Genomic DNA, 16,739 nt, shown 5'->3' on the forward strand with positions numbered 1-16,739 from the left:
GATGCTATTAAGAACGATACATTGACTATTGGCACCATCATTTAAAACTGACTCAATTTTCTGTGCTCTCACACAGTTGCAGGATGGGGAGGGGATGTTTTCGCTCTTCATTTATTTTCGCTCCTTCCCGTGCAGAGTAAGCAGGAACATGTTGTGTTGGATGAGCGCTGGGTCATTTTCAGGGCAGAGATTGTTGTTTGCCAGAGAAACTTTCGGAATGTACAGCTCTATCTCGGAGTCAAAATACATGGGCCTGGCCAGCTTCTGTCTTGATCCTGACATAGACCAGTAAGGTCAGCTCGGTTTTCGTACCAGAAGAAAGGGAGCGAGGTGTCTAGAAACTTCTCCGCAGGTCAAGTAAAAGGTATTAAAGGCAGGAAATCTTAACGATCAGACAGGAGCCTGCTGTGGAGCAGATGTGGTGACACAGGGAAGTTTGAGGGTCCCGATCAAGACTTCCCCCTGGCTTTCAAGGGCTTCTACAGCAGAGTTGGCAAGAATGTTGAACACTCTTTTGAAGATGTATTATTTTTATTTACTTCATGAATATAAGGTACAAGTTTCTCTGCTCCATGTATATATGCCATTTGTTATCTTGTTTTTGTGCCTAAGGTACGTGATATTTGGGAATTTGCATTAACCAATATATTTTGCCTTCCTTCGAAAAGTGTTGAGTTAATAAATACACATATTTTATTTTAAATGCACCTGAATCTGTTTTCTTGCCTCATCTTGAGAGTGCTGAGTCCTTTTTGTACATGTGTCATTTAAAGGTGCAGTGATACATTTGCCTCCTCTTGCGAGTGCTGAGTTTAGGTGTGTCCTATTGCTTCAAATCAAAAGCAATACAAGGGGTCCATCCACCAGTGCAGAGACTGATGCACGTACTGAAAGACCTGTACCTGAGCAAAATACTTCTTTGGCGTTGCTATTGCCCCAACAGACACCACTGGAGGGCTTTCAGCCACAATCAGGTGTGGGGAACCTATACTATGAAAACAAACTAACAGGTGCAAGACCTGTAGGACCTAGATCCAAGCTTGAGGAAGGTACATTGAGATCATCGTCCGAATATCCACCATATTCTGAAAAGGAGAAAGTACTGTGCTGTGCCAAAAACCACCCCAATAAAAGTCAGCTTCTGTATGGAAGTGAAGTGAGACTTCTGGACGTTGATGGTAAAGGCCAGGTTGAGAGGAGGAGAGCCATCCTCTGCTGACATGTACAAGGACCAGTCTCTGGGACTCAGCCTTCACTAGCCAGTCATGTAACTATGGAAATGCATGGACTCCTGACCTCTGAAGTGAAGCTGCTATGTTTGCCAGCACCTTTGTTCAGACCTATGGTGCTGTCATTCATCTGAACAGGAGGACCACAAACTAATAGTGTTGGGATCTGACTGTGAACCTCAAACATAACCTGTGGGTGGGGAGAATTGGAATATGGAACTAAGTGTCTTGGAGGTTCTCAGTTCAAACCCACCAGGACATGGCCCAGGGACTGCATACTGAAATGGTCCTGCCAGATGAACAGGTTCAGAAGCCACAGGTCTAGGACAGGCCTCAGGCCTCTGTCCTTTCTGGAGACCAAGTAGTAAAGGGAGTAAAATCTCATGTCCCTTTCTTCTAGAGGCACCATTTCTATGGCCCCTTGTGCCAACCTGAAGGAAGAGGGGTTGTCCAGTGGGGAGGACATGAAGGTAAGGGCATTGACAGATCATCAGGGCAAACCAATGGTCTGTCATGATAGCCCCCAATTTGTGACAACTGGGAGATCATCCCCTCACCAGAAGAGGGTCCTATGAGGGGGAGGAGTCCAAGGGGCTTTGATGAACCAGGGTAAGGTGAGGGATGGTGGTGATGATACTTACGACGATGCTGCCTTCTAAGGTGACTCAACAGTCTGAGATAGTTTCGATTGTTGTAACTGCATGGCCTTAGAGTAACCACTGAACATGAAATATTGTTAGTGGGATTGACATGAAAGGTAGGCCAAGACCAGAGTACCGCCAACAGACCTGCTGTTCTTGACGGTTTCCAAGGAAGAGTTGGCTTTCTCTCATAACAGCTGTTCTTCATTAAAGGTCATGTGCATAAGCCTGGGCTTTTTTTAAATGCCAGTGGAGCACATCCGAATATGTTGTCACAACATGACAGCCGAGCCCACAGACCAGACAATGGTACCTGCATAGTCAAAGCCACATTTCCAGATCTGTTTTGATGCATCTAGGCAGTCACTTACAAGATCAGAGAAAGACTTCTTCATGTTCTCTGCAAGGTTGATGATTGTGAGTTATGTGATTTCCCACAAGACATGGGAAAAGTAGGCCAAAATGCAAGTGGGGCTAGCTGTGTGTGTAGCGTCAAGCTACAGGAAGCAAAACATTGCACCAACTTTCTTGGAGTCTCTACCCAGAGGGGCCGTAGGAAAGGCATTTGTGTTCTGTTTTGAGGATGATGTCTGAACCACCAAACCCTCCAGTGACAGATGGGTGTACACAAAAACGTGTTAATCACTGGTACAGACCAGTGCTGTCTGATGATCTGACTACAACTTCCTAGGATCGAAAAGTTATCCTTCCATGCAGCATTTATAGGGTCTAGGACAGCCTAGTTAAATGGGAGCAAGGGCTCTGCGCCAACTGTAGAGAGTTGCAAGACATCCAAAGTGTTTGACTTTACTTCTACAAAAGGCAAAATCAGTTCCAAGGCCTCCATCACTTTCTGAACAACTGTTGTGAAAGACATGACCTCCTCAAAGACTGGGTTCAAAGTTGCTGGACTCACGAAACTCACAATAACAGGCCGCTCCCCAACTATTCCTACACACTGGGGAAATACTATTCCTTCAGGCCTGGGGAAATACGTCCCTTTCTGCAACCCAAGATCATCCATGGCTGGCCAACTAACCTGCCCACGGTTTAACTACACAACTAAAGGAGGGCAAGCCTTCTCCGTCCTCATCCTGCAACTGTGGAATAGGTTGCCACACCACCTTCGGTCCGAAAAAGCCCTCCTTCCGTTCAGGAAGAAACTGACGACTCTCCTCTTCACTGAAGTCTGGGCATAACACAGCCCAGTCAGGGGTCACATTCACTCGTGGGGAATGTAGCTACTCTTCTCTCAGCGCTTAGAGACCTGCTGGTATTAAGAGCTCTACAAATCACAATTAACATTAACACTCCACCCCCAAAAGGTAGCCCAGTGTTTTTTAGGGCCTTCCTAAAAAGATCCAGCATTGCTAGCCAGAGAGCCTCAACCTAAGCAGGATTGGCAGAAGGACCGGAGAACTCTGATCTCGACTTGTTAGGCGTTGGAGGCTCACCTGACGCCCAGGAGTGTAATGTCAGCGAATGGGGTCAAGACTCCGAACGGTCCATCAGAAAAGCTGTTCTCCATCTACTCCATGGCTTCTACTTGCTGTATGAGCCATGAGTGTGACTTCTGTTATCCTTCCTCTAAGCATCCACCTCAGCTCTCCTCACCCAGCAGATGTGGCATGTCCCAATATTACTATACCCTCAGCAACACTGCAGGTACCCACTGCCAGTACAACTGCCATCTCTTCTAGGTATGTCCTCTTCTGGTCTGCTCTGCACCTAAGCATACAGTGCCAAAATACAGGGAAGGGAAATAAAGGGAGCCACAAGTGTCAGAAGAACTGGCAGCACGCCTTTCCCTAACCCCTACAACATGGTCACACTGTGCTCGCCTAAGGTTTATTCAGTCACAGACATTAACACATTTTCCTGCTCATGAGGGCTTATATGCTTCTGTTTTGTTAATTCATAAGGACCACCAATGTATGTGATCTCTTCCCACCAGTCTAAGAATGTTATGTTCAGGCTTTAAGCCATACATCATTTTTGTTTACGCACATACATATAGGAGATAAAATTAGCACCATGGAAGACAACATCAGGGAGAAAGGGTGGCTTATGATTCATGGTAACGCTGCCATTTTTTTTTAAAGGACTCATTACATACCTCTGGACTATTTAGCAAACTACTTCCACTCATTATCATGTCAGCCTCCTCCAGCACTCCTCCTCTAATTTCTAGTGGAGTGGCAGTTCGTTTTTTGGTGCGTGCTCCATGCAGACACCACAGATAATAATCTATTCGCAGCCCAACATCAATATTATTTGATGAGGATCTTTGTGAGCTACGCTGAGACATTTAATTTGTTGGTTCAGTAGCAGTTATCCTTTTTTTTGTTTTTTTTAAATAAAAAAAAGCTTTTTGAATCTTTCATACACACCTACACAATGACTAGGACAACATGGAATTAATTAAAACATATATAAAGTTGTGTTTACCTGACCATTGCCTCTATCTTTTTTTTGTATTTTGTATCTATTTTATTGCGGTATTCAGGTCTCATTAACATTGCAGCAAAACTGAAGGCAGAGTTTCTCAATCCTGCTCTGTGACATTCAATTACCGTGGAGGTAAGGATTGGGACAATATCTGCAAGCAGCAAAAAAGAAAACATAAGATGTTACTGAAAATGTACATGGTATAGAGAGTAAAGCAAAAAACGAAAGGCAATGCAGCTTTAACTCACTCTCGGAACAGGGGAAGTTTGGACTCAGCCCTAATTCCAGTGTTGAGAAACACACTTTCAAATACTATTAATAGGCCAGATTACGAACCACTCTGTAAATAAGGTTGTAATAGCTCACTGGGATTATCACTACAGCCAGTTATAGAATGGACATTAATTTTTAGGACTAACTGGTGATGATGTCGTTACCACTAGTCATTTACAAATTCTGACTCTAACAGACTTTAGCTCTCAGAAGAATAGGTTATTTATCTTCAGTATTCTTTTTGGTGGGTACTCTACCTACATATTTCTCACTTTATGAATCTCCCAAGGCACCAGAAAGGATCTGGAAAATTTAAATAGCTCTTGGTGGGTGGTTGGCGCCACATTTCAAGCTCTACTGCAGTGCCTCCTTGTATGTGATGCCACTGAGCCGTATATGGCAAGGTCCCAGCACTCTGATGTCATTTATTTATAGTTTTTTCCCATGCACCAAGACTGAAGAAAATGAAAGGAATGGATTGTAGGGAACTCACTTGGAATCTTATAAAAACATGCAAGACCACTCACTCAGAAAGGGGAGTTGGCTGATTCATTGGGGGATCAGCAAGTAGACAGAGTATCCACACCAAATGATCATTACCAAATGGTAAGTAACTTATCCTTAATAAACATACTTCTATAAATTCCTCATCGCATGAATCAATACCAAAACAGCACTCCCCAGGAGGAAGGTATGGGAAGATAATTCAGTTAAAAAATCTTGACACATGGACTCATCAGGTGTCAGTCCAGGTATCTGGCGCCTTGATGCTCCTTGGAGTGACTGCTGCGCGGTACAAATGCCATTTTACATTACATTACATTACATTACAGTCCTTGCAATCCTAGGGCCAAGATACTAACATCTGGCAAAGGCATGAATCACACATTATAGTTCAACTAATGGATTAGCCACGAACACTTCTGGACAGTGCCAAAGAAACGTTTTTTCCCCCCAAGAACAACGATGTAGCAGGACACATATGTGCTTATAACTCCATGTAACTAATCTATCCAACAAAGATCAGTCAGCCAGAAAATTGTCACGGTCAAAGAATATGAAACTTAAAATTCAGAAAAGATGCATGTAGTATAGTCTCTTTCTCTTCTTTGGAATGAGGCTCCAGCTAAAAGGCCTATAGAAAAAAAGCTAAACCTAGGTTAGAAGTACCAACATGTTAGTCTAAATGAAGCAAAGCATGGATTTACAGACTACACAAGTAACACTGAAACATGTCAAACAGACATTGAGTCCAGACAATATAAAGTCATAAAATAGAACAATAACAAATTCAACTCTGCTTTGGGCCACATCATCAACCCATCAGAAACAATGAAATGTCTTGGTCCCATTGTGGTCTGATAAATGGTGAAAAAGAAGGCATAAGCCAGTCCTATCAAGAAAAGAAGGATGCCTGATCAGGTGAACAAGAAATATCTTTGCCAGCCCAAAGGTTACATGAAGCTTGTCAGCAAAAAGAAGCAAGACTGCCTCTTTAGCACATCACACGAAACAAATCCTAAGACCCACTAACATAATTTGCAGTACCAAAAGAAGGGCAGCACTAAGCCAATATCATTTAATCACCTTAGAGATAAAGCAGATAGCTCAGGTAGCCTCAGCCTTGACCTTCAAATGAAGCTAGCCTGTCTGAAGGCTAGTCTGAAGAACCTACAACTCTGCAATGAAAGGAGACACATCATAAATGGAGGTGGAAGACAAACACAGATGTGTAATAGGTCCTCGTGCTGCCCCTTTCCCAGTTGTCTTGTTGCATTTAAAATTGCCTCACATAAAGCATGACAGCAGCACACCAACATGAATGTGGCATTCGATGGACAAAGAGCCTGGCATCTTGATCCATTGTGACTCTCTGCAGGAGGAGGAGGAGGGAAATGAACCAGTCTTAATTTTGGAGCAATAAAGGGTCCGAAGTACCAGACTCTTGAGCAAAGGCTGAAAGGATAGAAATGTTGGCTCTTCTACAGGCAGGCAATGATGATGAGCAACCAGGCTGTGGACAGACTGGGAGGAGGCTAGCTTAACTCAAGCAGGTATAATAGGGTCTAGGAGAGCTTCATTAGAAAGCAATAAGAGTTCTGATTAGGAGTATATGGGCTAGAGGATTTCTGACAGTAGGTTAGTGTTTACCTCTGCAACTGGCAAAGTCAGTGAAGGACACCAACCACTTTAAATAGCAAAGTCTTAAAATAAAGAATGTCCTCCTACAGGACCTTATAAAAGTATTTACATCGCTGCCACTTCATAATATGAAAGCCATGCCCCTAGGTTAACTTCAACAGTGGATCCAGAAGTGGCACATGGATGATACTGGTACTGTTGTCAATGGCAGAAAAGTTGTCAGGGAATTCATTGGCAAAAGTCGGGCTGTTGTGAACACTGTGCAGTTCCTGTTCAAGTTTCTCTACTTCAAAGTTTTTAGCCTTATCAGGCTATACTGTTGTCATTCTACGCCTACCTTCAGACTCTCTTATCACTTTTGTAGAAAGTGTGATGTTTTCAAGACACGCATAGAACAGTTACTATCATGTCTCCTTAAGACCTAAGCTGACATATTGTCATGTCCCGTTACATGTCCCCTTACAGCCTAAGATGACATTGGGATGATGCATGTGTCGCTATGACTGTTTTAGTCTGGTTGATATTTTAGTGTTTTCTGGTCTTGCATTTGTTTCATAACATATGATTACATTGGCAATGAGATTCTATGAAAACCCAAGTATGGAACCATAGTCAGAGAAGGAATTTGTGCTAACACTATCACAACAGAGGTCATGCCAGTTTGCAGCGCTAAACAGCCTCAGTCGGAGGCGACATTGGAGAAAGCAAGAAGAAATGGCCTTCAGCCAGTTGCTCTTAAAGTCCCAAACAAGCTGTGATAGGGAACAGTTGACTTGCTATATCATAACGAAAGCTCAGATACATTAATATTTTATGCTCTAGGTAAGGATTTTAAACATAAAACATTTTAAAATACATTTTATGTTTCTTAGTACTATTTTGAGTGTGTTTTTTATTTATAAAAGGGGGCTTGGATTCCACTGTGTCTCTGACCTCATTTTGTGGCACTGATCGTTACCAGAAAACACTTCCTGCCCAGTGTTGCTTAGTGGGTTGTATATGGGTTGCAGGTCAATTGGATTTTTAATTTGCATTGGTGCTTTGAAAAAGTTCTTGCTCCAGGAGGGTTAGAAATCCAACCCTGTGGCTCTGGGGGGAAGCTTCCAGGTCATATCAGAGCTGTGAGGTTTGGAACAGGGTCATGAGCATCACCTGGTCAACCACTGCTAGGGTAGACATCACTGGTGTGTGGTGTTTCTATCTAGGACCCTAATTCGATATTCCCGATTTATGCCCTTATGTGGTTATAATAAATAATATCCTTGTAAAGGCATAAGAATCATGTCCATATCTAGTCATAGCCCGTGCAGTCCAAATACGACAAGGCTACTCCCATAGACTCCTAGAAAGCACAACGTGTTCTTTAAACAAACCAAGCCTCCAGCAGCCCGGGAATTCCCACTGCTTTTGTTTTGATTTGCACAAGAACTCCTGGAGTCCAGAAAGAACTGTTAGTTCTTAGTGACGTGTTATGTCCAACCTTACGTCAAACCCGGCACCTTTCAGGTATAAATATACCAACGTTGCCTTAAGCAAACGCACGGTGGTTTGGAGCAGAGCGACTATCTACTTGCCCGGAAGCCCAGCTGATGCGAGAGCCGAAGGAAGCCGACCCTCCCTTGACGCACTGAGAGAGACGCTGTCTTTTCTCTTGCTGAGAAATCCAGCTCCGGTGTTTCCAGTCACCCTTGCGGGTTGCTGGGAGATCGAGTCCTGAGAGAGAGATACAAGACCTCCTACATTCTAGAACCAAGGTACGGAGCTGACTAAACCCGTAAGAGATTTCTTGATTCAGATTCTTGGCAAAAACCAACTTAACTTAAACTGCAACTTACTTACTCCTTCCCACGTATTAGGCTTAGGTCAGGTGCACCGAAGGATGGCGTATATTAGAAGCACCAGTTGAGTACGTTAGTCAATGTTTTTATGTATGTATATATTTTATCCATTTTAAAGTGTCATATGGCTAAGAAACCATATCAATGCTTTTACAGTATTATTTCATAATACTCCTTTTACTGTACGCACTTTACTTTATGATAAGTATTGCAATTGTGGCAATTCATTTCTCTTGCATGAGAAAGAAGACTGCTCAATAAATAACACCTTTTATTGAAAACGCCCGTCTCTCTATTTCTCTGCACTCTGGTGAAACTAAGTACGCACGATTGACTGAGTGAAATAGTTGTCTATTGTTTTCACACGACTCTAGAGATACACTCTTTATTCTGAGGGAGCAAAGTTGTCATGTTTATGCGGTTGTCAGAAGCTAATCCCTTCTTGTCTAAATCAGCAGAGTTAACTCTTTCCTGAACATTCGAGAACGTTTCTAGTGACCTCTGAGCTAGCTGGAAAAACTAATTAAGTCTAATATAGTCAGTAGAGACCTAGTTGACCTCAGTCCCACGTCTACACTGCTGTTTATATTATTCCAATGCGCAGAGCCTATTGGAAATATAGGAACTATACTACATGGCGCACAACGTTTGGTAAGGCGATAATCTAAAGCAAGACGCTAGAGTAACTCAGTCGTGTTTTTTCACACAGACCCTTTTTCCCGTAAATACTCCAAAAGACGTCTGGAGTGGGTAAAAGGTTAATATCCGCCGGAACTTAGTAGGAAGAGATTCCTATGTATTAGTTTTTGGTTTAGTCAACGTTGAAGGATACAGTGTTCCAAAATATTGTGCACCTAATCTTTGTTTCCCTTGAAACTTGATCTGCAACAAAACTTTCTGTCAGTAAAATGGGGGAAAGTGAAGACGAAAGGGAGAAAGCTAGAATAGCAGCTCAACTCCTAGCGGATGACACAAGTCTCCAAGATGAAGCCCGAATGCTATACTCATTCCGGTAAATGTAAGAAGAACTATAACTAAAAAACTTATAGAAAATGGAGTATCATCACGAGGTGGTACAGTCATATTCGTGGTAGAGGCCCATGAATATCGGCAGACAGAGGTATTCTATTCATGGATACATTTTCCAGCAGCACACGCTGTGACACACAAATTCCACTATTACAAAATAAGGGAACCTCCGGAGGAATACGCTCCTTTCGAGGACGTTAAAATCCCACTAACTTACCAAGGGAACCTGCTCTGGTTAAGTGGCGCCCTAAAACATCAAAATCACATCACCAGGCTCGGTCCACTAGGTAGACCAGGAGCAACGTGGCCGGTTCTAGCCAGCTACACACCACATCTCGACATTGAAAAAATTTCAGACCGGGAACTTTTAGCTCAGCTAAAACAACTAATCAAAATACATAGACAATTGGTCCAATATGTCATGCGGACTTCAACAGTCCAACCAGCAATAATAATTCCACAGACCACCCCTCACAAGGGGAACACAAATAAAATCACACCACAGAATATACAATCAGCAATTGGCAAAATACCCGCAAAACTAAAACAAATTCCATTCTGGTTAGCCCAGAAAATTACTCAAATAGAGGCGGTATTTCCTGATACTACTCCTAATGAGAAACACAGAATTCTGACTATCTGTCTTCCAATGGGGATCGCACCACATGTGGAGGACTGTGACACTTGGGGCACAGTCTTTGCTTCAATTTACACAAAAACACAAGGTGTTCCGTCCATGGCAGTTATATCAGACGTACTAAGACAGATTCAAAATGAATACGGTACAGAACCTGCTTTAACTCTGGGTATGAAATTACTGAAAGACTTCAAGCAGGTCTCGGCTATATTATTAGCCAACATAAAAGGAGAAGCAGCATCTGTGGCGATCCGCCAGAAATTGAAAGAAACAGATATAGCAGAACAACCGTTTGAACTTGCCGGAATCATAGAAAAATCCTATGAAGAACTAGGAAGAGATAGTTTGGGTGGGAAACCAGTAAAACCCCAACTACTTGAAAATCCTGAAAAAACATTTATTAAAAATAATCTAAAAACTCCAAAAAAGAGTTGGGATGGAAATAAACAATCCACTCCCAGAGAAAAACGATTTCAGTCCAGAGGAAGGTCTCCTCAACGGAGAGATAGATCTCCAGAACGAGGTGGCAAGTCTCCCCAGAGGGAGCCCTCTGAGAAAAGATACAACCTTAGAGATAGGGAAAAATTAAGAAAACCTGACAGATGTCAAGATATTGATACACGTCCCTCTCGATCTTTTCAGACTTCCTCACAGAAATCGGAAAGAAGAGGACGGTCAGAACACAAGGAAGAGCACGTCAAGTCCAAAGACAAGGAACCTGCTCATCAAAGTAAAAAATTACAATATCCAAAGAAGAAAGTAGCCAGTATTAAAATAAAACATGCCGAGGATACTGAGGACACAACTGAAAAACAGAGAGTGGGCCCAGACAATGCTAGACAGCGCAGCAGAAGTAACCTTAGCTCGCAAGATCTTGATGCATCTTCTGGAGACAGTGGACACAAATGAATACATTCAAGTGGAAACTGCAGACACCAGAGTTATCAAACCCCATAAATTATACAAAATAACATTGCGTATAGAGGGGGACAAGACTAGGAAAGTAAGGGGTCAAAAGGCTATGACATCCTGTTAGCTGAGAAAGACTGGCCACCAGAGTTTGTCAGGGAGTGCCCTCATGGCGAAGAAATGATTATGCCTGCCTTCTCAAATCATATTCCAATTCATAAAAAATATACATTTGCTAAAAAATGGGCAGTGGCCCAAGCTCCTGCAATATATAAAAATCATGTAGGATGGGATGAGGATTCTCCTCCTCACAAAATCCAGTTAAAAAATCAACCCACTGTACAAAGGCAGTACCCAGTTAAACAAGAAGCTAAAAAGCAAGTCAGGGAGATCTTAGATCAACTTGAATATCAGGGGGTGATTGAAACATGCACCTCACAAACGAACAATCCTTTGTTTCCTGTCTCCAAGCCAGACGATTCATATCGTCTGGTTTTGGAATACAGACACCTAAACTCCTGCTGCAAAACATTTGCAGTACAAAACTCACACAGTGCAGCACTAATGAATAACATCGTGCGCAAAAAATATAAAACAACATTAGATATCTCAAATGGATTCTTTTGTCAAAACATTGCACCTGAAAGCAGGTATTTGACCGCGTTCTCAATAATGGGGTCGCAAAAACAATTCTGTCGACTCCCACAGGGGTTCAAGAATAGCCCAGGATTATTCTCAGCAAGGGTAACAGAGTTACTACAAATATATGATGATGAGGCATTATCTTATGTCGATAATAATAATAATAATAATAATCCACATTTGTAAAGCGCACAATCACCCGTAAGGGTCTCTAGGCGCTGGGGGCCGTCGGGAAGATTAAGCAAGCTATTGCCCAGAGTCACATGGTGCTGGGCTAACCTGCCGCCGGAGCCGGGGATCGAACCGTGATCCCCAGATTCCAGCGTCAGTCGCCCTGGCCGCGGCGCCACACCTCTCCCCTCGATGACATCTATCTCACAGATGATGACCTGGAGACTCACTTGAAAAGAGTGAACACCATAATACTTGCGTTCGCAGCTGAAGGGTACAAATTCAACTTTAAAAAGTCACAAATTGTCCATCTAACTGTCCTGTTTTTAGGATATGAATTATCAAGTGAAGGAAAAAGCGTAGCAGACAACTTCTTAGAGAAGTGTGCTGTACTCCAAGCACCTAAAACGCTGAAGAATTTACAATCAATACTAGGCTTCCTGAATTTCGGAAGAACATACATTCTAAATTATGCAGAGAGGGTTAAACCTCTCTATGAATTAATAAAACCTGATTTCAAACCAATCAATTGGACTCAGAAAAACACAGAAATTTTAAGATCATTACAAGCAGACATTTTAACTAAAACAACATTGCAAACACGCGAAAACATACGCAACCTTGTAATCCGAGTCATCCCAGGAAGATGCGGATTCACGTACCTGACCTCTAATGAGGGAGAAACGGTACCAATAGCTTACATATCACATTTGTACACACAAGCTGAAATGAAAAACTTCTAATAGCGGTTCAAACTGCTGTAGCAATAGAAAGAACCCAAGCCCAAGGCAGGAGGATATCTGTTTTAACAGCAGAATCAGCCCTTGAGGCATTAACAAGCCCGCGCAATCTAAATGCAGTGGCATTAGATCCAAAATGGATACAATGGGAAAATTCTCTTGCTGCAGAAGACGTGAAGCACTATTTTGACCCGAAAATGAAAAAACTAGAAGATCTAGAATATGAAGAAGAATATCCTCTGCCAATCGAAATTCTGCCTCTCGAATAGTACACATGTGTAATCTACATGGACAGATTTGCACAACACTACGATGTAGAGGAAAAATCCTACAACGCATCGTGCGTGATTGTTAAAGGTCACTGGCGCTTTGGTAAATTCAGACCGATAATCACCAAAACTGAATCACTCAGAAACTGTTCAGCTCAGCGAGCTGAAATAAGATCTTTAAAGATGGCACTCGAAAATGCTGATCGCGAATTCCCCACACTAATAGTGTGCGATTCGCATTTCTGCGTCAAATCTTACAATAATGACATGCAGACATGGATCAAAAACGGTTACAAAGATGACACAGGTGCCACAATAAAGCATAAAAAGCTTTGGGAACAAGTAGTTCTTTTACAGAAAGAACTACAAAAGACTCACGTGATCCATACACAGAGTCATCAACGTGATGGCGTTCACGTTGCAGGGAATTCATTGGCTAACAGAGCCACAGCGGAAGCGGTTCAACCGGCTTCCGTAGCCACAAAAAAGCGTTCTGAAAAACACATAGACGGAGAAACCATGCTAGCAGTAAAAGCCTCACTAAAAGGCGACTATGCAGCATTACCTCTCGGCTATCCACTCAATAATACATACATAATTGATGCAAACTCCGTTCCTTTCGCTCAAATCCCTGGAGTGGGGGATAGAGTAATTCCAAACACGAACCGGAGAGTCTTATTAATAGCAGACGCACATATGGGAGAGGGTCTAAGGCACCAAGAGATCGTGAAATCTCTAAAAGAATTACAATCGGAATACTGGTGGCCGGGGATGAGCCTGCAACATTACAAATTTGCAAAGGATTGTCCAAACTGCAACCGAGATCGCAGTCGTGAACCGGACCAGACTACTGCCAGGACACCTCTATTAGAAAGCATAAGGCTATCTATACGCAAAAATCCAGCAGGAGAAACGCGATCCCATAAATATTAAGACTAGATTCACTTAAAATGCAGGCCCCAGCACTCAGCTGACGCCAGAACTGTTATAAAAGATTTGCGAGTCTTTATCGGCACATACACAATTGGCATGCTACATTCTGACCCGGGTACTGCGTTTAGCTCTCGAGCTTACAAAGAGGCCATGACCAGCATGGGCATTGCATTGCGGTACTCTTCTCCCTTCCATTCTGAGGGAAATGCGGTAGTGGAAAGAAAAAACCGTGACATAAAGCAATCTATAACGGCGAGGGTATTAGGTTCGGGTGATGGGTGGGTCAAACATTTTAACAAGTGTCCAACGTAGTCTTAACAGTCTGCCAAGAAATTCTCTAAAAGGTTTGACTCCTTACGAACTATTGTTCGGCACTAGAATGCACATCCAGGATCTTGATTGTCAGACTTCAGTGGTAGAAGAAAAAGCCTTTGATATCAAAGATCGTTTGGCTGTTTTACAGGACTTAAATGAAACAAGAAGAAGTCTGAGTAATATAAAGTTAAAGCCAACAGCCACTGAAGAGAAACCACCTGTCCCAGCAAGACCTGTCTGGATTCCAAAGATTGGGGATCAAGTCAGAGAGAAGATCACGGTGAAGAAGGAATTTGGGCCTTCTTACAGAAAAGCAGTACCTGTCTTAGCTGTCAGCGGAACAAGATCAGTTGTACTACCGCCCCTTGCTGGTAAAAAGGAGAACAGAGTTGTATCCATCGACCTGGTAAAACCACAATCATGTGGCCAATAATAAGTAGTAGGCCAAGTGGACTCCCAAGAAATAGCAGAAGACCAAATCTTGCTACAATCCAAGAGGTTCAAACTGAGAGACTAATCACTTTTGATAAACCTGCAGTGAATAAAAAAGGACTATGCAACAAAGCCATGGAACTTGTGCCTCTTGAAACCCAAATTGCAACAGTTTGTCTAGAAACACCTGTCTACAACGATGTAGCCTCAGACTATGCTAATGAAACAAAGAAAAATGCAAAGACTAATGAGAATCAGGAATCAATTCCAACAATTGACAGAACTGCATCTGGCTACTTCATCAATTTCGATGACTTTTCTGATGATCCAAGTGAACATGAAGAAACGCCAGCAACAAAAACTTTCAAAGACAAAGTAACTGAACTCTTTCATCAACTAAAAGAAACATATCTGATTTCACCATGGATTGAATTTTGGATTGTGTTAGGTGTACTTTTCCTCCTGCTTTGGCTCATCATGGTTTTATGTTTGGGTAGATTCATTGATGGAACATATAGTACAATGGACACAGCAAGTCAGAACATCAACTTGGTCCTAAAGCCTCACACATCCTCTCACATCGAGAAAAGAGAACTGTCACCAGTGAACATCACAGCCAATCCAATACCCGGTGGGGTAGCATGGGACAAAATGGATTATGAAATCTATGGCCCGATTGAGCTCTTGAAATATCCACACCAATTTAAGGTTTCCTTAAGTGACTTTGTGACACCGAGTACTTTCTCTGATGATTGGGACTTTGAAAATATTAATAAAATGATGTCAGATTTAGTAATGTCAGCAAAATTTACAGAACATGATTATTTGCAGGGTTCATCAAATTATGAAGAGTTATATTGTTATAATCATTTTGGCGATCATTATTTGCATAAATCTGCTCAACCTAGAAATGTTTTAAATTATAATCAATGGGAACATTGTCCAACACCGCCAAAAGGCAGCTCGAAAACATTTTATGAGAAATTCACACACTTCTCAGGGTTCAACACAAGTGATGCAGAAATGTTTTATTTCAAAATGTTAAATAAGACAGGAATGAAAACAATGTTGACAAATACTAAATTGATTTATTTTGAAACATTTTATGACAAAATGTCTACATTTGGTTTTGAATTTTGGAAAAACAACATTGAAACAAAAACCATCTGGGGTTCAAAAGACTGGCAGATACAAGGTTTAGAAGCATTATTTAGAGCCTGCATGATCCCAGAACAAATAATACTCTTGAATGACACCATTCAACAGACAACCTGTCTTGGCCTAGCCAAGATAAAAGATTTAAACAAACCGTCTATTCCGAAGCCCATACCTGATAGTAATAGTACTACAGATGTGGAGATAGACGTATCCCATATTTTACACAAAAACAGAACAAATCCTGATTGGAAAAAATGGTTGATCTGGCCCACAGACACAAATAACTGTCAAGATAGATTCCTGAACAAAACACAGGGGTTTAAACAGACCAGGCCAGACCCTAGATACTCCCAGAGACAACATCCAGGGATAGTTACAACATACAGTGTAGGGAAACTATGCCTCGAATAGCTACAGAAATCCACAATGGCTGAAATTAAGCAACACTTGACTTTACTTAAAGACGGTGCTGACTTGCGTGATTTCATACTGGGACCACGCAAACAGCGTCAAAAACGTTTCATATACACGGGTATATACGCTGCTTACAACGAGGCTTGGAAATTGAAACAGCTGAAAGAATACGAGAAATTGATCGTATAAATTTGGAAAAATCACTTTCTGTAGTGGACAATGGGTTAACGACTCAGTCCTCCAGAATATATTCACTGAACAGCATTGTATCATCTGCTATTGATATACTAGAGCAGGACTTGCTAATGTTACAACATGGTCAGTCCCAATTACGTTCTATTGTACAGCTAGGCCGGACGTTGCAAAATCTGCGTTCAGGCTACGTGCCATGGCGTTTAATCAACATAACATCATTATTCTCTATCTTTAACCTTACTGATGATAAACAAATCAGTTTGGCACAAAAAGGAGGAGACTATATGATTCTGAGCATTGAAAAACTTGAGAGATTACCATTGA

General features: G+C 42.0%; 1 protein-coding gene across 2 annotated transcripts in view; it reads right to left on the bottom strand.

Moving 5' to 3' along the window:
• The window catches only part of WDR19 (WD repeat domain 19), a 740,406-nt gene that overhangs the window by 134,388 nt on the left and 589,279 nt on the right, over positions 1 to 16,739 (bottom strand). For both annotated transcript variants that reach the window (XM_078678329.1, XM_078678328.1), the window contains one exon: positions 4,319 to 4,469. In XM_078678329.1, the coding sequence (XP_078534455.1) occupies positions 4,319 to 4,469 (151 nt within the window). The remainder of the gene's footprint in view (positions 1 to 4,318; positions 4,470 to 16,739) is intronic.

Source organism: Lissotriton helveticus, chromosome 2_2, assembly GCF_964261635.1.
Source record: "Lissotriton helveticus chromosome 2_2, aLisHel1.1, whole genome shotgun sequence".
Lineage (NCBI taxonomy): Eukaryota > Metazoa > Chordata > Amphibia > Caudata > Salamandridae > Lissotriton > Lissotriton helveticus.